The following is a 21,602-nucleotide window of genomic DNA, read 5'->3' as shown; positions in this document are numbered from 1 at the left end:
TCAGAGTACGTCAACATTATACAACCTTGAGACTCGTCCCATTTTTTAAAAAAAAGACCAACAAACACCCAACGGTCAGAGAGGGAAACAACAGATCATGCAAACAGTGAGAGTAAACCAGTAGCATACAGAACGAAAGTGAGCCCTCAGACACGAAGCCCGGAGCAGGCCACAGCCCCGGCCTCAGTTCAGCGCGGAGCCGAGTTAACACCTTGAAGCAGCCCGGCGCCCTGCCTTCTCAATGGCCCAGCCCCTCCGAGTTGGCACGGTGGTACCACGGGTAGTGCCAAAGACCCGGGTTCGATCCTGACTTCCACGTGTGCGCGCTCTTCACACGTTCTCCCTGTGACCGTGTCCACCCGGGTGCAGTGGTCCTCTCCCACATCCCCTCGTCGTGCAGGGTAATTGGACACTGTCGATCACCCCCTTAGCGCGCCCAGCGGGAATTGCGGGGAAGGGCGGGAGGGAAGGAGATCGCTGCCGTTTCCAGGTAGGCTTGGACGGGCCGAATGGCCAGAGGGAGGTGCGTCGCAGCAAACAAACGATACTCCAGCCGTCTGTCTCCGCAGGCTCCTGGTTCTGTAGCCACCCTCGGGTGGTGCCCACCCACCACCCTGCGCCTCCCCCTGGTTCTGCCACCCAGCCTGATGAGCTGTGCCCTCTGATTTCAGGCCCGCACCCTGCTCCTCGCTGGCCGTGTACCATGCTGCTGTTCCTGCCGCTCCTCGCCCTCCTGCTGCCAGTGGCCGTGCCCCAGCAGGCTGACGAGGCCGTCTCCTTCACGGTGAGTGCTGTCGTTGGTCCATCTCGCGCACTGGGGGTTGGGGTTGGGGTTGGGGATGGGGGGTGGACTCTGGCCCTTCCATTGCCCCCCACGGGCCGGGGGGCCACAAGGAGGGACCGGCGCAGGACAGAGTGCTGTAAGGAGGGGGCACTGCGGGAAATGACCGCCTCCCCCGCGGTTGGGTTCGGACTGCGTCGGCCCGCTGCTGCTCGGCAGCTGCCATTTTGTGTCCCACCGAGCACCCGCTGGCCGTTTGCCACCTCCATCCCTCCCGATCATTGGCCGGGCAGCCTGCCTGTCACCGGCCACCCGGCCTATCAGGGTGCACCCGGTTCCACCCCTGGCCCCGCCCCTGCTGCCCCACCTTGCGTCGCGGTGCAGTTCAGCGACGTCTCTCGTGGCCGCGGACTGACGCTCTGCCCCCTCCCCCGCAGGATTGCACCGACGGATACGAGTGGGACCACCAGAAACAACACTGTCGAGGTGAGCCTGGGGCTGGGTGGTTTCCGGGATTGACACCCCGACACGCTTCTCAAAATTGTCCGGTTGTCACATGCGTGGACGCACAGGTGCGAAGAACATAGAACGGCGCAGGCCCTTCGGCCCCCCAATGTTGTGCTGACCCATTTAACCAACTCCACCATCAACCTAACCCTTCCCTCCCCCACAGCCCTCCATTTTTCTATCATCCACGTGGTGATCTAAGAGTTTCTTAATTGTTTCTAATGTATCTGCCTCTACCACCTCTCCTGGTAGGGTGTTCCACCCGTTTACCTCTCTCTGTTTAAAAAAAACCTACCTCTGACATTACCCCTGCCCCATACTTTCCTCCAATCATCTTAAAATTCTGCCCCCTTGCCTCAGCCATTTCTGCCCTGGAAAAAAGTCTCTGGATGTCCACTCGATCAATGCCTCCTATCATATTGTATACACCTCTAACAAGTCACCTCTCATCCTCCTTTGCTCCAAAGAAGAAAGCCCAGCTCGCTCAATCTATCCTCTCTAATCCAGGCAGTGTCCTGGTGAATCTCCTCTGCACCCTCTCTAAAACTTCCACGTCCTTCCTATAAAGAGGCGGCCAGAGCTGAACACAACACCCACTGTCCGCTTTCCGCAGGGGTCGCTCCCTACGCCACTCCCTTGCCCGTTCGTCCCTCCCCACTGATCTCCCTCCTGGCACTTAGTTCCCTGAAGGTGGAATCTCATGTGGATAGGGTGGTGAAGAAAGCTTTTGGTTTGCTGGCCTTTATAAATCAGAGCATTGAGTATAGGAGTTGGGATGTAATGTTGAAATTGTACAAGGCATTGGTGAGGCCAAGTTTGGGGTACTGTGTACAGTTTTGGTAACCGAATTGTAGGAAAGATGTCAACAAAATAGAGAGAGTACAGAGAAGATTTATTAGAATGTTACCTGGGTTTCATCTCCTAAGTTACAGAGAAAGGCTGAACAAGTTAGGTCTTTATTCTCTGGAGCGTAGAAGGTTGAGGGGGGACTTGATAGAGGTGTTTAAAATTATGAGGGGGATTGATAGAGTTGACGTGGTTAGACTTTTTCCATTGAGAGTGGGGGAGATTCAAACAAGAGGGCATGGGTTGAGAATTAGAGGACAAAAGTTTAGGGGTAACATGAGGGGGAACTTCTTTACTCAGAGAGTGGTAGCTGTGTGGAACGAGCTTCCAGCAGAAGTGGTTGAAGCAGGTTCGATGTTGTTGTTTAAAGTTAAATTGGATAGATATACGGACAGGAAGGGAATGGAGGGTTATGGGCTGAGTGCAGGTCGGTGGGACTAGGTGAGAGTAAGAGTTCGGCACGGACTAGAAGGGCTGAGATGGCCTGTTTCCATGCTGTAATTGTTATATGGTTATATGGCACTTATCCTTGCAAGCAGAACAAGTGCTACACCTGCCCCTACACCTCCTCCCTCACCACCATCCAGATCCTTCCAGGTGAGGCGACACTTCACCTGCGAGTCTGTTGGGGGTCACCTGCTGTGTGCGGTGCTCCCGGTGTGGCCCCCTGTATATCGGTGAGACCCGACGCAGATTGGGATTGGACGCAGACCGCTTCACCGAGCATCTACACTCCGTCCGCCAGAACAAGCGAGATCTTCCAATGGCCGCCCATTTTAATTCCACCTCCCATTCCAATATGTCTATCCGTGCCCTCCTCTACCGTCACAATGAGGCCACACTCAGGTTGGAGGAACAACACCTTATATTCCGTCTGGGTAGCCTCCAACCTGATGGCATGAACATCGACTTCTCTAACTTCTGGTAATGCCCCGCACCCCTCCTTCACCATCTCCCATCCCCTTTTCCTTCTCTCACCGCATCTCCTTCCCTGCCCATCGCCTCCCTCTGGTGCTTCCCCCCCCCCCCTTCCCTTCCTTCCATGGCCTTCTGTCCTCTCCTGTCAGACTCCCCCTTCTCCAGTCCTGTATCTCTTTCACCGATCAACTTCCCAGCTCTTTACTTCATCCCTTCCCCCCCCCCCCAGGTTCCACCCATCACCTTGTGTTTCTCTCTCCCCGACCCCCACCTTTTAAATCTACTCATCTTTCTCTCTCCTGCCCTGCCGAAGGGTCTCAGCCCGAAACGTCGACTGTACTTCCTTTCCCCACAGGTGCTGCCTGGCCTGCTGAGTTCCTCCCAGAATCTGCAGATCTTTCCTTGCTTGTGACTGGACGACACTCAGCATCACAGGACACGTCGCGTCAGAGACACAACATCCACGAAAGAAGACAGATTGTATAAGGAGGAACAGAGTTTTAACAAGTCTGTTGCAGTGCAAGGGGGCCGCAGTGTTGCCTTTGGCCCGTCTGAAGCTTGCCTATAGCTGTCCAACTATCTGTCAAACATCGTTATGCAGCTACCTCCACCATTCCCCCACCCCTTAACAGAGCATGTACCCACCATCCTCTGTGTGGAAAAAGCTGCCCCCGCCCCCCCCCAGGTTGTCTTGAAATCTTTCCCCTCTCACCTTCGCCCTGTGCACTCTCGTCTTAGACTCCCCTACGCTGGGGAAAAGTCTGTGACTGCTGCCCCGCCCTCTATGATTTGTAAACTTCTATAAGGGCCACCTTATGTCACTGGCTCGATATGTCACTACTACAGGGCGTGATGACCCTGCCTTACAGGGTCCCGGGCTCGGCTGGCTCCGGCTGACAGTACCCGGTATGGGCCCCTATCCAGGGTTACGGATCCCACTGCCTTGTGGGCATCTTCGGGAGAAGAGAAGGCTGAGGAGTAAACCGTACACAAATCCGGAGTGGAGCCCCTAAGGCAGTTGGATGACGTATCACGTCACCTCCCGGCAGCTCCTGCAGCCAAGCTGATGCCAAATGTCCTGCTTCGCATTCCTTTGGACCACATCCGCAAGGCTGAGAGGGGGATCTTGATACCTGGGCAGCCCAGGATCTCCATATTCATCGCCCCGGTCTGCGCCCTGGGAACGAGCACATCCACTGTCTACTTAGACAGACGGAGCCATGATTGATTGGATAAGGTCACCCTCGGCCTCCTTCGCTCAGGGAAGACCAGCCTCAGCCTGTCCGGCCTCTCCTTTCGACTCCAGCCCTCCAGTCCCGGTAACAACCTTCTGAATGTTTCCTGCAGCTTGATGGCGTCCTACCACACAGCTCAGCGCCTCACGGGAGCCCCTCATCGACTCCGTCCTCAGTAAAGAAGCCAGCATAAGCAACCTCAACCACCCCGGACGTTCCCTCTTCTCCCCTCGCCACGGCAAGATCCTCCGGACGGTTCACGGAACTGCCTCTCTCCCTTTCCTCACGCCGCCTTCTCCTCTTTCGAAACGCGGTCCTGGTCCTGCTGGAGCCTGTGACCTACGGTCCGGAGTGTTCCCGGGCCGATTGAGCGTCCCGCTCTCTCTGAGTGAGTTTTGGGAGGCCAGCGGCCTCCTCGAGGCCGAGAAGCCTGGGGGGTGGGGCAGGATGCCAGCCCACGATCGACTCCATTTCCCGCCATTTAAAGCGCCGAGGAAGACTGAAATCATCGAGGCGCGTGCGAACGTTCGGCGCTGTCTACCGGCCTCTCGCTGGCTGGTGCCGGAGGAGGTGCCCGCGTGTGGCGGTCTCCCTCCCCTCGGAGACGCCGGAGCCCGGTTTAATCGACACGGTTTGTGGACTGTAGTTCACAGTTACGATGCGTTTTCTGCTTTGCGGTCGCTCCTCGTCCTGTCGCTGTTATTGGGCGACTGAATCGGGGTGGCCTGCAGAAAGTGAGCACTGAGCTCAAATTGATACGGTCTCTTTCGTGTTCTTATTTTTGCTCGATCTTCTTTTTGTCGCCATTTGTGAGTGTGTTGGGTGGGGGGGGGGTGGTGGTGGTTTGGTTTGATGTTTTTCTTTGAATGGCGTCTGAGACTTGCCTTGTTTCATGGCCGTCTACGAGGAGACGAATCTGGGGACTGATAACGTATTTTGACTCCCGTTGGGCAGAAGATTCATACCTTCAGGCACAGGGAGAGCTTCCATCGCTAGTTCGACAAGATAGGCACTTGACCTCACGATCTACCCCGTCGTGGCTCTTGCCTCTTATTGTCTGCCTGCACTGCGCTGTCTCTGTAACTCTTCAATCCGCACGAGCGATTGCTTCTCACTTGCGCTGCCTCCGTAGCGTACAAAGCAAAAGTTTTCCCACCGTACCTCGGTACGTGTCACAAGAATAAACCATTTATCAATAGTAGAATCAGATTGAAAGTACGTTTATTATCAAAGTGACAACCCTGAGATTTGGCTACCCACAGACAGCCACGAAACAAACCCCTGGGAACCCGTTCAAAGAAACACCCAACGTACAAACAAAACAAACGGCAACATGCGAGCGGAAAACACAGAATATTAACTATCAACCCACAGCGGCTTTGAAACAGTGTAGGAACGTTGAATTCCATTTCGAGCCACAGAGCCTGTCCGCCCCAATCAAAATCGCAGAAAGTAGCGATTAAAAAAAGGGGGAGTGATCAGATACTGGAACTGCGGAGTTCAATCCACAAACCGGGACGATTAAATCTTGCTCAAGACCCAGGACTCCGGCACCGTCCTCCGACAGCATTGAGAGACAGGGAGAGAGCTAGAAAGAGAGGGAAAGAGAGGGAGGGAAAGGGAGAGAGAGGGGGAGGGAGAGAGAGATAGAGAGATATATATCAAACCTTCCTCCAATAGCAGTGAACGAGGGAGCGAGAGAGAGAGAGAGACCGGTCAAACGCAGGCCGACGGCGCTGAACACCTCCCGCCTTCCTCGTTGATTTCAATCTTGCTCGACGCTTTAATCGGCAGAAGTGGAGTCCCTGGCCTCCAGGCTGCCCGCTCGGCCCGGAACGGGTTCGATATCACCGACGTGCGCTGTCTCGCGTCAGCAGTGCAGAGCGATACAACGATCAACGGCGGAGGGGAAGAAGCTGTTCCTAAAACACTGAGTGTGCGTCGTCAGGCTCCCGCACCTCCTCCCCGATGGTAGAGATGAGAAAAGAGTGTGACCTGGGTACCGACGGATGCCGCCTTCTGGAGGCACCGCCTGCTGAAGATGTCCTCGATGATGGTGGGGAGCTTGTGTCTGTGCTGGGTCTGGCTGTGTCTCCAGACCTCTGCGGCCTCCAGCGATTCCGGCCACTGCAGCCCCGATCCCAGACGCTGATGAAACCACCGGTACATTTCTAGAGCCTTCGGTGACAGGCCAGGCCTCTCCAGACTCCTCCCCAGGAGACCAGAGCTGCACACGACACTCCAAGTGCGATCTGCCAAGGCCCCGTGTCATTACCTCTTGTTCTCCGCACCCTGCCCGATGACGGTGAGCGTGCCCAGCGCCTTCGTCACCGCCCCGCTGGCCTGCGTCCGGGTGTGCGGGTGTGCGGGTGTGTGGGTGTGCGGGTGTCCGGGTGTGTGGGTATGTGGGTGTGTGGGTATGTGGGTGTGCGGGTGTCCGGGTGTGTGGGTGTGTGGGTATGTGGGTGTGCGGGTGTGTGGGTGTGTGGGTGTGTGGGTATGTGGGTGTGCGGGTATGTGGGTGTGCGGGTATGTGGGTGTGCGGGTGTCCGGGTGTGTGGGTGTGTGGGTGTGTGGGTGTGCGGGTATGTGGGTGTCCGGGTGTGTGGGTATGTGAGTGTGTGGGTATGTGGGTGTGTGGGTATGTGGGTGTCCGGGTGTGTGGGTGTGTGGGTATGTGGGTGTGTGGGTATGTGGGTGTGCGGGTATGTGGGTGTGTGGGTATGTGGGTGTGCGGGTGTCCGGGTGTGTGGGTGTGTGGGTATGTGGGTGTGCGGGTGTGTGGGTGTGTGGGTATGTGGGTGTGCGGGTATGTGGGTGTGCGGGTATGTGGGTGTGCGGGTGTCCGGGTGTGTGGGTGTGTGGGTGTGCGGGTATGTGGGTGTCCGGGTGTGTGGGTATGTGAGTGTGTGGGTATGTGGGTGTGTGGGTATGTGGGTGTGCGGGTATGTGGGTGTGCGGGTGTCCGGGTGTGCGGGTGTCCGGGTGTGTGGGTATGCGGGTGTGCGGGTGTCCAGGTGTGTGGGTGTGTGGGTGTGCGGGTATGTGGGTGTCCGGGTGTGTGGGTATGTGGGTGTGTGGGTGTGTGGGTGTGTGGGTGTGTGGGTGTGTGGGTGTGTGGGTGTCCGGGTGTGTGGGTATGTGGGTGTGCGGGTGTCCGGGTGTGCGGGTGTCCGGGTGTGTGGGTGTGTGGGTGTGTGGGTGTCCGGGTGTGTGGGTGTGTGGGTGTGCGGGTGTGTGGGTGTCCGGGTGTGTGGGTATGTGGGTGTCCGGGTGTGTGGGTATGTGGGTGTCCGGGTGTGTGGGTGTGTGGGTGTCCGGGTGTGTGGGTATGTGGGTGTGCGGGTATGTGGGTGTGTGGGTGTCCGGGTGTGTGGGTGTGTGGGTGTGTGGGTGTGCGGGTATGTGGGTGTCCGGGTGTGTGGGTGTGTGGGTATGTGGGTGTGTGGGTATGTGGGTGTGTGGGTGTGTGGGTGTGCGGGTATGTGGGTGTCCGGGTGTGTGGGTGTGTGGGTATGTGGGTGTGTGGGTATGTGGGTGTGTGGGTGTGTGGGTGTGCGGGTATGTGGGTGTCCGGGTGTGTGGGTATGTGAGTGTGTGGGTATGTGGGTGTGTGGGTATGTGGGTGTCCGGGTGTGTGGGTGTGTGGGTATGTGGGTGTGTGGGTATGTGGGTGTGCGGGTATGTGGGTGTGTGGGTATGTGGGTGTGCGGGTGTCCGGGTGTGTGGGTATGTGGGTGTGCGGGTGTGTGGGTGTGTGGGTATGTGGGTGTGCGGGTATGTGGGTGTGCGGATATGTGGGTGTGCGGGTGTCCGGGTGTGTGGGTGTGTGGGTGTGTGGGTGTGCGGGTATGTGGGTGTCCGGGTGTGTGGGTATGTGAGTGTGTGGGTATGTGGGTGTGTGGGTATGTGGGTGTGCGGGTATGTGGGTGTGCGGGTGTCCGGGTGTGCGGGTGTCCGGGTGTGTGGGTATGTGGGTGTGCGGGTGTCCAGGTGTGTGGGTGTGTGGGTGTGCGGGTATGTGGGTGTCCGGGTGTGTGGGTATGTGGGTGTGTGGGTGTGTGGGTGTGTGGGTGTCCGGGTGTGTGGGTGTGTGGGTGTGCGGGTGTCCGGGTGTGCGGGTGTGTGGGTGTGTGGGTGTCTGGGTGTGTGGGTGTGTGGGTGTGTGGGTGTGTGGGTATGTGGGTGTGTGGGTGTCTGGGTGTGCAGGTGTGCGGGTGTGTGGGTGTCTGGGTATGTGGGTGTGTGGGTGTGTGGGTGTCCGGGTGTCCGGGTGTGTGGGTGTGTGGGTGTGTGGGTATGTGGGTGTGTGGGTGTGTGGGTGTGTGGGTGTGCGGGTGTGCGGGTGTGTGGGTGTGCGGGTGTGTGGGTGTGTGGGTGTGTGGGTGTGTGGGTGTGTGGGTGTCTGGGTGTGCAGGTGTGCGGGTGTGTGGGTGTCTGGGTATGTGGGTGTGTGGGTGTGTGGGTGTCCGGGTGTCCGGGTGTGTGGGTGTGTGGGTGTGCGGGTGTCCGGGTGTGTGGGTATGTGGGTGTGTGGGTGTCCGGGTGTCCGGGTGTGCGGGTGTCCGGGTGTGTGGGTATGTGGGTGTGTGGGTATGTGGGTGTGCGGGTGTCCGGGTGTGTGGGTGTGTGGGTGTGCGGGTGTCCGGGTGTGTGGGTATGTGGGTGTGTGGGTGTGTGGGTGTGCGGGTATGTGGGTGTGTGGGTGTGTGGGTGTCCGGGTGTGTGGGTGTGTGGAGGGAGCCCCACTCCTCGGGTGTGTGGGTGTGTGGGCGTCCGGGTGTGCGGGTGTGTGGGTGTCCGGGTATGCGGGTGTGTGGGTGTGCGGGTATGTGGGTGTGTGGGTGTGTGGAGGGAGCCCCACTCCTCGGGTGTGTGTGAGAGCTGTTGTCAAACTGAACTGATCGTTACCACCGTTCAGGTTTGGTGAAGGCACTACAGAAATGGAAATCTCTCCCTCTATTTCTCCTCCTGTCCCCCTCCCTCTCTCCCTTCCCCTCCCTCCCCCTCTCTCCCTTCCCCTCCCCCTCTCCCTCTTCCCCTCCCCCTCTCCCTTCCCCCTCTCTCCCTTCCCCTCCCCCTCTCCCTTCCCCTCGCTCCCCCTCTCTCTCTTCCCCTCCCCCTCCCTCACTCCCTTCTCCTCCCTCCCCCTACCTCCCCCTCTCTTCCCCTCCCTCTCTCCCTTCCCCTCTCCCTTCCCCTCCTTCCTCGTCTCTCTTCCCCTCCCTCTCTCCCTTCCCCTCTCCCTTCCCCTCCTTCCTCGTCTCTCTTCCCCTCCCTCTCTCCCTTCCCCTCCTTCCCCATCTCTCTTCCCCTCCCTCTCCCTTCCCCTCCCCCTTCTTCCCCGTCTCTCTTCCCCTCCCTCTCTCACTTCCCCTCCCTCCCCCACTCTCCCCCTCCCCTCTCCCTTCCCCTCCCTCCCTCTCTCTCTTCCCCTGCCCCTCTCCCCTCCACACGCTCCCTTCTCCCTCACTCTACCTACCACTCCCATTGCCCCCTCCCTCCTTCCCTTCCCCTCCTGTTTCCTCTCCCTTCCTCCCCCACTACCTCCCCATCTCCCCTGTCCCTCTCCCTTCCACTCGCTCTCCCTGCCTCCCTCCCTCCCCCTCTACCTGCACTCCTACTGTCCCCCTCCCTCCATCCATCCCTCTATGTCCCCCCCTGACCTACCCGCCCGCCTGCATCCCTCTCCCCCTCTCTCAGATATAAACGAGTGCGACACCATTCAGGACGCCTGCAAGGGGGCGATGAAGTGTTTCAACCACTACGGCGGCTACCTGTGCCTCCCCCCCTCGGCCTCCATCATCTCCCAGGAGGTGGCGCCCGACACAGCGCGCCCGAGGGAGACCAGCCCCCGCAGCAGTGGCTGCCCTCAGGGTTACAGCCGCGACGAGGAGGGCCAGTGCGTGGGTGAGTGTGGGGACTGGGGACTGGGGACTGGGGCAAGTGGGTGCGGGGCCCTGGGAGGTCGCTCGGCCCGTCAAGCCCGTGCTCCCCGGCTTCCTTCCGCTCGCAGAGGTTTGGGTTGGTGGGGGGGGGGATTCGGCCCCTCCTATCGGTCAGGCCAGTCGCGGGCCGCTCGTCTGAACCTCCTCTGACCGCTCTCCTTCTTCGCCGGACCCCTCCAGCGGCGTGGCGTCCCTCCCTCCCCGCGGCGTTCCACCTGCCCTCCTCGCCCTGCGACCTGACCGCCGGTCCTCCTCCCCGCAGACGAGGACGAGTGCGAGCTGGATGTCCACAACTGCCAGCCGAGCCAGCAGTGCGTGAACACAGCCGGCGGCTACGACTGCCAGTGCCCGGAGGGCTACCAGAAGCTGGGGACCGAGTGCATCGGTAAGGTTCAAGCCCGGCCCGTGGGCAGGCTTCTCGTGCTCCGCCTGCCAAAACTCCGGAGACTTGTCGTGCGTGAGATCGGGAGGTGGGCAGTTTCGGAGATACTTGAACCACCCCGTCTGGCACCGGCAATCACTCCACAGTCACAGTCACACTTCTTCCCCCATTCTGAAGTCTGGCCTGAACCTCTTGATCGTGTCGGCATGCTCTTATGCATTGAGTTGCTGCCACATGATTGGCTGATTGGATGTTAGCATTAACGAGCGGGCGTACCTAATAAAGTGGCCGCTGAGTGCAGGTTTGGAAGTCCGGTAATAAAATTAATCAAATCTAATTCACCTGTTTCTGTTGGTGAGGCTGACCTCAACCAGGAGACAGCAGTGGAGTGTTACTCACGCAGGGCTGGGATCCCAGAGCCTCCCTGCCTTCAGGGCAGCTGGGAGCTCAGTAACCGCTAAAGTCCTCACAGCCTCCAGGGTGGGCCTGAGGCTCCGCTGTACCCGGATTCCCCAAGCCTCAGGAAAGGCAGCATTAAATCCAACCCCTGCACCTGTTCGGTCCTGGTGACCGGTGAGGTGGGGGGGGGTTACTGACCCTCGGGGAGGCCTCTCCCGATCCCGGAGGAGCGGGAGAGGTCGGGAGCTTTGCTCACCGGCAGTTGGAGGCCCAGGCTTCACCCACGGCCTACGCGCACGGTTGGCCAGATGGAGACAGGAGAGGGGTGGGAGGTGCAGGCAAATCTGGAGAAAACTCGGAGGGTCGGGCAGCGTCCGTGTGGGGAAGTGGGCAGTCGACGCTTACCGGGCAGCGGAGGGCGCTCACAGTCTGCCCTGCCTTTCAGACGTGGACGAGTGCAGGTTCCACCGTTGCCAGCATCGCTGTGTCAACTCCCCCGGCTCCTACACGTGCCAGTGCAAGTCCGGCTTCACCGTGGGCGACGACAACCACTCCTGCGTGGGTACGTCCTCCTCGGAACCCCCTCCCTACCCAGCCCCTCTCTCCTCACCCCACCCCCGCCAGCGAGAGCCCACTCCCCCTCCCCTCTCACCCTATCCCACCCCTCCACCCTCCACCTATGCAGTCTGTTACATTTGCCTCACTGGGTGCTGGCCATTCAGGCCACAGCGTTCCTGCTGGCCCGTCCCTCTCGTTCCGCAGTCCTCGCCTCCAGAGTTTCTTCCTCTCCGGCGGACGGTGAGACAACCAACTCTATCCAGATCAACCGCCCCCTCCATGTACCCATCACTCCCGGGTTTTTTGAACACAGAAGAGTACAGCACAGGAACAGGCCATTCGGCCCACAATGTCGTGCTATCCCAGCTAAAAAGCAAATCAAAAATACCCAAACACTATTCCCTCCTCCCTACACCGTGTCCACATCCCTCCATATTCCTCACGTCCATCTGCCTGTCCAAACGTCTCTTAAAAGCCTCTGCCTGTACCACCACACCAGGCATCCACCACTCTCTGAGTAAAAAACATACCCCTCTCAGCCCCCTCTCATGCCCTCTGGTATGAGACATTTCAACCCTGAGAGACAGATACTCCCTGTCCACTCTATCTATGCCTCTCATAATCCTGTAAACCTCGATCAGATCTCCCCTCAGCCTCCGGAGAAGACAACCCAGATTTGTTGAGCCTCTCGAGGTAGCACACACACCCTCTAAACCAGGCAGCATCCTGGCAAATCTCCTCCAAAGCCTCGACATCCTTCCTACAGTAGGGCGACCAGAACTGGACGCAATACTCCAGATGTGGCCTGACCAGCGTTTTACAAAGTTGCAGTATAACCTCCTGACTTTTGAACCCTCCCCCGGGTGGGGAGATCCGCCTCGGCCCCTCCCAAATCTCGTGACCTGACCACCCCTGCCGACACTCAGCTAAACCCGTCGTCACTGCTGGTGAGGCCACAGTGGGTGCCTCCCCGCTTGGGTTGGTGGGGGCAGGTCTGACCCTGAGGTCCCAGGGGGACCGACTCCCCCTCCTGACTCCTATCTTCACACCCTTCCCTTTGGCTGTGGACCCAGTGGTGGGTGACAGGACCCCCCCCTCCCGGATAGCCAGGCCCGGGGACGTGTCTGACTGTAACCCCTACTTACCGGTGGGACGTTTTGCAGACGTGGACGAATGCAGCATGGGCGCCCCCTGTCAGCAGAACTGCTTCAACACATTTGGCTCCTTCATGTGTCGCTGCGGACGGGGCTTCGAGCTCGGCGCCGACGGGCAGACCTGCCAAGGTGAGTGGGTGGCGAGCCCACCGTCTCTCCCTCTGCCACGGCCGTGCGGAGGGAGGGAAGGTCCCCGGGGCGGGGTGGGATCTGGCAGGAGGAGGGACGTCGAGGGCTGTGATCGGTCTTGCGTAGGAAGCCCACGGTGACTGCGGGGTTCTGGGGTCAAAGCACAGGACAGCCCCTTCCGTCCATGGCCGGATCAGCCATGATCTTACTGCATGGTGGAGCAGGCTCGACGGGCCAGATGGCCGACTCCTGCTCCTGTTTCTTATCATCTTCAGCCTCTGGTGTCTGGACTGACCCTGATGCCAAATTAAACTAAAAATGTCTGAAACACTTCCACGTTATCTGCCTCCTCCACCGTCACCCACGGCAGCCTATTCCACACACCGACCGCTCTCTGTCTGCCCCATACATCTACTTAAAACTTTGTCCCTCTCTCACCAGAAACTTTCCCCCTCCCACCAGAAACTTCCTCCCCCTCTCACTAGAAACTCCCCCCCCACTCACTAGAAACTTCCCCCCCACCAGAAATTTTCTCTCCCTCACACCAGAAACTTTCTCCTCTCACACCAGAAACTTTCTCCCCTCCGACCAGAAACTTTCTCCCTCTCTCACCAGAAACTTTCCCCCTCCCACCAGAAACTTCCTCCCCCTCTCACTAGAAACCTCCCCCCCACCAGAAACTTTCCCCCTCCCACCAGAAACTTCCTCCCCTCTCACTAGAAACCTCCCCCCCACCAGAAACTTTCTCTTCTCACACCAGAAACTTCCTCCCCCTCACACCAGAAACTTTCTCCCCTCCCACCAGAAACTTTCTCCCCCTCACCAGAAACTTTCTCCACCTCCCACTAGAAACTTTCTCCCCTCCCACTAGAAACTTTCCCCCTCCCACCAGAAACTTCCTCTCCCTCTCACTAGAAACCTCCCCCCCACCAGAAACTTTCTCTTCTCACACCAGAAACTTCCTCCCCTCCCACCAGAAACTTTCTCCCCTCCCACTAGAAACTTTCTCCCCTCCCACCAGAAACTTTCTCCCCCTCCCACCAGAAACTTTCTCCCCCTCTCACCAGAAACTTTAACCCCTCAGACCAGAAACTTTCTCTTCTCAAACCAGAAACTTCCTCCCCTCCCACCAGAAACTTCCTCCCCTCCCACCAGAAACTTTCTCCCTCTCTCACCAGAAACTTTATCCCCTCCCACCAGAAACTTTCTCCCTCTCTCACCAGAAACCTTTCCCCCTCACACCAGAAACTTTCTCCCCCCCACCAGAAACTTCCTCCCCTCTCACCAGAAACTTCCTCCCCTCCCACCAGAAACTTCTTCCCCTCCCACCAGAAACTTTCTCCCTCTCTCACAAGAAACTTCCTCCCCTCCCACCAGAAACTTCCTCCCCTCCCACCAGAAACTTTCTCCCTCTCTCACCAGAAACTTTCTCCCCCACCAGAAACTTTCTCCCTCTCTCACCAGAAACTTTATCCCCTCCCACCAGAAACTTTCTCCCTCTCTCACCAGAAACTTTTCCCCCTCACACCAGAAACTTTCTCCCCCCCACCAGAAACTTCCTCCCCTCTCACCAGAAACTTCCTCCCCTCCCACCAGAAACTTCCTCCCTCCCACCAGAAACTTTCTCCCTCTCTCACCAGAAACTTTCTCCCCCCACCAGAAACTTTCTCCCCTCCCACCAGAAACTTCCTCCCCTCCCACCAGAAACTTCCTCCCCTCCCACCAGAAACTTTCTCCCTCTCTCACCAGAAACTTTCTCCCCCCCACCAGAAACTTCCTCCCCTCCCACCAGAAACTTTCTCCCTCTCACACCAGAAACTTTCTCCCCCTCACCAGAAACTTTCTCCCCCTCCCACCAGAAACTTTCTCCCCTCTCACCAGAAACTTTCTCCCCCTCACACCAGAAACTTTCTCCTCTCTCACCAGAAACTTTCTCCCTCTCCCACCAGAAACTTTCTCCTCTCTCACCAGAAACTTTCTCCTCTCACACCAGAAACTTCCTCCCCTCCCACCAGAAACTTTCTCCCTCTCTCACCAGAAACTTTTCCCCCTCACACCAGAAACTTTCTCCCCCTCACCAGAAACTTTCTCCCCCTCCCACTAGAAACTTTCTCCCCTCCCACCAGAAACTTTCTCCCCTCCCACCAGAAACTTTCTCCCTCTCCCACCAGAAACTTTCTCCCCCTCACACCAGAAACTTTCTCCTCTCTCACCAGAAACTTTCTCCCCTCCCACCAGAAACTTTCTCCCCATCACACCAGAAACTTTCTCCTCTCTCACCAGAAACTTTCTCCCCTCCCACCAGAAACTTTCTCCCTCTCCCACCAGAAACTTTCTCCCCTACCACCAGAAACTTCCTCCCCTCCCACCAGAAACTTTTCCCCCTCACACCAGAAACTTTCTCCTCTCTCACCAGAAACTTTCTCCTCTCACACCAGAAACTTCCTCCCCTCCCACCAGAAACTTTCTCCCTCTCTCACCAGAAACTTTTCCCCCTCACACCAGAAACTTTCTCCCCCTCACCAGAAACTTTCTCCCCCTCCCACTAGAAACTTTCTCCCCTCCCACCAGAAACTTTCTCCCCCTCCCACCAGAAACCTCCTCCCCTCTCACCAGAAACTTTCTCCCCTCCCACCAGAAACTTTCTCCCTCTCCCACCAGAAACTTTCTACTGTCACACCAGAAACTTTCTCCCCTCCCACCAGAAACTTTCTCCCTCTCCCACCAGAAACTTTCTCCCTCTCCCACCAGAAACTTTCTCCCCCTCACACCAGAAACTTTCTCCTCTCTCACCAGAAACTTTCTCCCCTCCCACCAGAAACTTTCTCCCTCTCCCACCAGAAACTTTTCCCCCTCACACCAGAAACTTCCTCCCCTCTCACCAGAAACTTTCTCCCCTCCCACCAGAAACTTTCTCCCTCTCTCACCAGAAACTTTCTCCCCCTCTCACCAGAAACTCCCTCCCCACCAGAAACTTCCTCCCCTCTCACCAGAAACTTTCTCCCCTCCCACCAGAAACTTTCTCCCTCTCTCACCAGAAACTTTCTACTGTCACACCAGAAACTTTCTCCCCTCCCACCAGAAACTTTCTCCCTCTCCCACCAGAAACTTTCTCCCCCTCACACCAGAAACTTTCTCCCCTCACACCAGAAACTTTCTCCCCTCTCACCAGAAACTTTCTCCCTCTCTCACCAGAAACTTTCTCCCCTCCCACCAGAAACTTTCTCCCTCTCTCACCAGAAACTTTCTCCTGTCACACCAGAAACTTCCTCCCCTCCCACCAGAAACTTTCTCCCCTCCCACCAGAAACTTTCTCTCTCTCCCACCAGAAACTTTCTCCCTCTCACAAACTTTCTCCCTCTCTCACCAGAAACTTTCTCCCCCTCTCACCAGAAACTCCCCCCCACCAGAAACTTCCTCCCCTCTCACCAGAAACTTTCTCCCCTCCCACCAGAAACTTTCTCCCTCTCTCACCAGAAACTTTCTACTGTCACACCAGAAACTTTCTCCCCTCCCACCAGAAACTTTCTCCCTCTCCCACCAGAAACTTTCTCCCCCTCACACCAGAAACTTTCTCCCCTCACACCAGAAACTTTCTCCTCTCTCACCAGAAACTTTCTCCCCTCCCACCAGAAACTTTCTCCCTCTCTCACCAGAAACTTTCTCCCCTCCCACCAGAAACTTTCTCCCTCTCTCACCAGAAGCTTTCTCCTGTCACACCAGAAACTTCCTCCCCTCCCACCAGAAACTTTCTCCTGTCACACCAGAAACTTTCTCCCCTCCCACCAGAAACTTTCTCCCTCTCTCACCAGAAACTTTCTACTGTCACACCAGAAACTTTCTCCCCTCCCACCAGAAACTTTCTCCCTCTCCCACCAGAAACTTTCTCCCCCTCAGACCAGAAACTTTCTCCTCTTTCACCAGAAACTTTCTCCCCTCCCACCAGAAAGTTTCTCCCTCTCTCACCAGAAACTTTCTCCTGTCACACCAGAAACTTCCTTCCCTCCCACCAGAAACTTTCTCCTGTCACACCAGAAACTTTCTCCCCTCCCACCAGAAACTTTCTCTCTCTCCCACCAGAAACTTTCTCCCCTTAAAGCTACACCCTCTATATGGGATATTTCTGTCCTCTGAATAGGTCTGTGCCTCTCGTAATCTTACAAAGTTTTGTTAGGTCTCCCCTCATCCTCTGATGCTCCTGAGCAAACAGTCCAAGGTTGAAGGTTGGGAGGTGTGGGGGGGGGGGTGCTTGATAGGGAAGGGCTTGGGGTAAGTCAGGGGATGTGGTTGGCAGGGCAGAGAGCCAGGGGTAGGGGGAGATGGTGCTATCCTGGGTTGAGGAAGTGGGTGAACAAATGCAGGGGTTGGTTGTTGTATTCCAGCCAGTATCCAGGGTCTGGAATGGAGGGGGTTTTGCTGGTGGATGTTGGAAGTAGGGAAGTTAATGTGTTAATGGTTGTGTTTGACCCAAATGTTCACGAACCTTTGGTACCACACGGAAAATGCTGGAGGAACTCAGTAGGTCAGGCAGCATCTATAGGAAGGAACAAACAGCCGGCGTTTCGGGCCGAGACCCTTTCGAGACGTTGGCTGTTTATTCCTCTCCAGAGTTTCTCCTGCATTTTCTGTGTGTCTCTCTGGATTTCCACCAGACAGGGGTTGGCACGGTGGTTTAACGGTTAGCACAGCACTTGACAGGACCGGTTGATTAGGTTAGAGTTAAATTGGGGGATTACTGGGCCGATTCCACGCTCTGTCTCAATAAACGAGTAAGTAAATCTGCAGAATCTCGTGTCTGCTCCCGACTGTTGCCGCCCCGTTAACCCTGTGCCGCTCTGCCTTGCCCCAGACATCGACGAGTGCAGCTATTCAAACTACCTGTGTCACTACCAGTGCGTCAATGAGCCGGGCAGCTTCTCCTGCGTCTGCCCCAAAGGGTACCAGCTCCTCGGCACCAGGATCTGTCAAGGTAACGGCTCGAGCTTCCTTCACCAAGACCCCGAACCGATGGGGAGTGGGGGGGAGATGGCCAGACTCCACGCGGACACGGTGGCACAGTGGGTAGAGCTGGAGCCTGAAGGCTCCAGAGATCCAGGTCTGATCCTGACCACAAGACCATCAGACACAGGAGCAGAATTAGGCCATTTGACCCATCGAGTCTGCTCCGCCATTCCATCATGGCTGATTCTTTTCTCCCCCTCCTCGGCCCCACTCTCCAGCCTTCTCCCCATAACCTTTGATGCCACGTCCAATCAAGAACCGATCAAGCTCTGCTTTAAATACACCCAATGACCTGGCATCCACAGCTGCCTAGGGTAACAAATTCCACAAATTCACCACCCTCTGGGTAAAGAAATTTCTCCTCATCTCTGTTTTAAATGGACACCCCTCTATCCTGAGGCTGTGCCCTCTTGTCCTAGACTCCCCCACCATGGGAAACACCCTTTCTACATCTACGCTGTCTCGGCCTTTCAACATTCGAAAGATTTCAATGAGATCCCCCCTCATCCTTCTGAATTCCAGCGAGTACAGGCCCAGAGCCATCAAACACTCCTTGTATGATAACCCTTTCATTCCCAGAATCATCCTTGTGAACCTCCTCTGGACCCACTCCACTGCCAGCACATCTTTTCTTGGATGAGGAGCACAAAACTGTTCACAATACAGGAACCGAAAACTGTACACCAGTGCCTTAGAAAGCCTCAGCATCACATCCTTGTTCTTGTATTCTAGGAATGCTAGCATGTGTGCTAACCTCTGGCATTGTGAGTCTTTGTGTGAGAGCGTCTGTGTGTGTGTCTGTGTGTGAGAGTGTGTGTATGTGTGTACATGTACGTGAGTGTGTGAGTACATGTGTGTGTGTGTGTGTCTGTGTGTGAGTGTGTGTGTGTGTGTGTGTGTGTGTGTGTGTGTGTATATACACGTTCTCCCTGTGACCACGTACCTCCCCGACTGCTCAGGTTCCCTCTAACGTCCCAGCAACGTGCAGCTGGCGGGTTATCTGACCGCTGCGAACTGAACACACTACAACAGTGATGAGAGACCGTGTGATCGCTGTGGGGGCTCAGTGAGTCACAGAGGCGCTCGACTCCCCCAATCTACTAACAAAACTTAACCCCCTCCTCCCCCGGTCACTGCTTCTGCGACTCCCGCTGACCCGCGTGTTCCCCCCCGCCCACTGAGCACCTGCCTCTCCGCCTTCCCGCAGACGTGAACGAGTGCAAGACGGGACAGACTCCCGCCGACCCGCGGATTCCCCTCTCCCCTCTCCCCCCCGCCCACTGAGCACCTGCCTCTCCGCCTTCCCGCAGACGTGAACAAGTGTGAGACGGGACAGACTCCCGCCGACCCATGAATTCCCCTCTCCCCCACCTGCCTACTGAACCTCTCCGCCTTCCCGCAGACGTGAACGAGTGCGAGACGGGACAGCACCAGTGCACCGAGGGGCAGTACTGTACCAACGTGTACGGGGGCTTCCGCTGCGCGCCGAGGGACCACTGCCAGGAGCCCTACGTCCAAGTGTCCGACAAGTAAGCCCCTTCCGTCCTCACCCTGACCCCAGGGCAAGCCGGTGCCTCCGGGGTCAGGGGGCCACAGTCTGGGGGAGGGTAGAGGAGGGGAACCAGTTACTGTCCTGGGGTGGGGGGGGGTGGACTGAGGACAGCCAGTAAGTGTCTGGGCAGGGTGGGGGGGGGCGGTCAGTACCTCGTAAACTTCCACAACACACTCTGTAAAGTGAAGGGAGGGAGGTGGGTTTAGTGTGGACGTGGGACCCTCTCCTACCCCATCGCCGCTGTGATGGGTACACGGACAGAATCGTAAACCCAGCACACGGTTTCTCGGAGATCCCAAAACACCCTGGATGCCTGCAGCAGAGACCAGGGCACAGCAAGATCCCAGTGGGACCCTCTTCCCCATCCGAGAGGTGGCGGAATTGAGGGCGGGCCGCACTGTCAGGGGGTGGGGTGATGTTACTGTTCTCACACCGCCCATGGGCCAGTGGGGATGGGTGGGGGGGAGGGATTTAAGGTTCAGTGGGGCGGTTGGCGGTACGGCAGCCCCCTCACCCCACGCATGCAGGAGGTGGGTTGGAGTCTCGGGAGTGACGAGGGCTCCCTTCCCACCGATTGAAGCCACGGTATGTCTGATGCTTGCAGCCGCTGCCTTTGCCGGTCCTCGGACGCAGCGTGCGAGGACAAGCCGGCCTCCATTGTCTTCCGCTACATGAGCATCACGTCAGAGCGCAGCATCCCGTCCGACATCTTCCAGATCCAGGCCACCAGCATCTACCCCGGCGCCTACAACACCTTCCGCATCAAGGCTGGCAACGAGCAGGGGGAGTTCTACATCAGGGTGAGTTCGGCCTCTTGTGTCTGCCGCCGCCACTGTAATCACTGCTCCCCATGCCCCACGCAGAGGTCCTGGTCCAGTACACAAAGGGTCAGAGCAAGTCCAGACAGAGACCCCCAACACCTCTGCCCACCAGCCCCTCCTCCTCCCCATGTGAAGCCCACCTTCCATTCCCCCTCCTCTTCAAACCCTCTCCTGCACCAGAACTCTCCCATCTTCCCAGCTTCGTTCCATATCCATCAACCCCTTCTCCTCTCCACCTCACCCCACACCTCTCATCTCCCCTCCCCTCCACATTCCTCACCCCTCCCCAGCTCTGCACCTCCACGCTCCTCTCCTTCCTCCTTCCCCCCGTACCTTGGGACATGTGACCATAACCACTTCACAAATGTAATCCTTCTCCTCTCAACTTAGATCGATGCTCTCTCGTTCTCATGCCCGCCATCCTGCTCCCCTCCTCAGACCATAAGATATAGGAGCAGAATTAGGCCACTTGTCCCATCGAGTCTGCTCCACCATTTCATCATGGCTGATCTGTTTTCCCTCTCAGCCCCCAATCTCCTGCCTTCTCCCCGTACCCTTTCATGCCCCAACCAATCTAGAATCTATCAACCTCTGCCTTAAATATACCCAATGACCTTGCCTCCACAGACGCCTGTAGCAATGAATTCCACAGATTCACCACTCTCTGGCTAAAGAAATTCCTCCTCATCTCTGTTCTAACAGGATACTCCTCTATTCTGAGGCTGTGTCCTCTGGCCTTAGACTCTCCCACCATAGGAAACATCCTCTCCACCTCTACTCTATCGTGGCCTTTCACCATTCGATAGGTTTCAATGAGGTCACCCCTCATTCTTCTGAATTCCAGTGGATACAGGCCTGGAGCCATCAAACACTCCTCATATGACAAGCCATTCAATCCTGGAATCATTTTTGAGAACCCCCTTTAAGCCCACTCCAGTTTCAGCACATCCTTTCTTAGGCAGAGGCCCAAAACTGGTCAAGATATACCATGTGAAGCCTCACCATTGTTTTATAAAGTCTAAACATTACATCCTTCACAAGATGCTGGAGGAACTCAGCCAGCCAGGCGGCATCTATGGAAAAGAGGACAGTCCACGTTTCGGGCCGAGGCCCTTCATCAGGACTGGAGAAAATAGACGAGGAGTAGAGTTAAGGGGTGGAGGGAGAAACACAAGGTGATCTAGGCGAAACCAGGAGAGGGAGTGTTGAAGTAAAGAGCTGGGAAGTTGATTGGTGAAAGAGATACTGGGATGGAGAAGAGGGAATCTAATAGGAGAGGACAGAAGGCCATGGAAGAAAGAAAATGGGGGAAGGACCACCAGAGGGAGGTGATGAGTGGGCAAGGAGATAAGGTGAGAGAGGGAAAAGGGG

At 57.0% G+C, this 21,602-nt stretch overlaps 1 protein-coding gene across 1 annotated transcript in view; it reads left to right on the top strand.

Annotated features, from left to right (window-relative positions):
* The window catches only part of efemp2a (EGF containing fibulin extracellular matrix protein 2a), a 37,920-nt gene that overhangs the window by 13,664 nt on the left and 2,654 nt on the right, over positions 1–21,602 (top strand). Inside the window, exons 2-10 of the mRNA XM_063036398.1 lie at positions 672–784; positions 1,219–1,267; positions 9,991–10,197; positions 10,498–10,620; positions 11,462–11,578; positions 12,738–12,857; positions 17,707–17,826; positions 19,261–19,387; positions 20,015–20,210. Of these exons, the coding sequence (XP_062892468.1) occupies positions 704–784; positions 1,219–1,267; positions 9,991–10,197; positions 10,498–10,620; positions 11,462–11,578; positions 12,738–12,857; positions 17,707–17,826; positions 19,261–19,387; positions 20,015–20,210 (1,140 nt within the window). The 5' untranslated portion in view covers positions 672–703. The remainder of the gene's footprint in view (positions 1–671; positions 785–1,218; positions 1,268–9,990; positions 10,198–10,497; positions 10,621–11,461; positions 11,579–12,737; positions 12,858–17,706; positions 17,827–19,260; positions 19,388–20,014; positions 20,211–21,602) is intronic.

The sequence above is a fragment of the Mobula hypostoma genome, chromosome 30 (assembly GCF_963921235.1).
Source record: "Mobula hypostoma chromosome 30, sMobHyp1.1, whole genome shotgun sequence".
Taxonomy (NCBI): Eukaryota; Metazoa; Chordata; class Chondrichthyes; order Myliobatiformes; family Myliobatidae; genus Mobula; species Mobula hypostoma.
The sequence above is the reverse complement of the archived record's forward strand: the minus strand, read 5'-3'. Positions and strand labels throughout refer to the sequence as shown.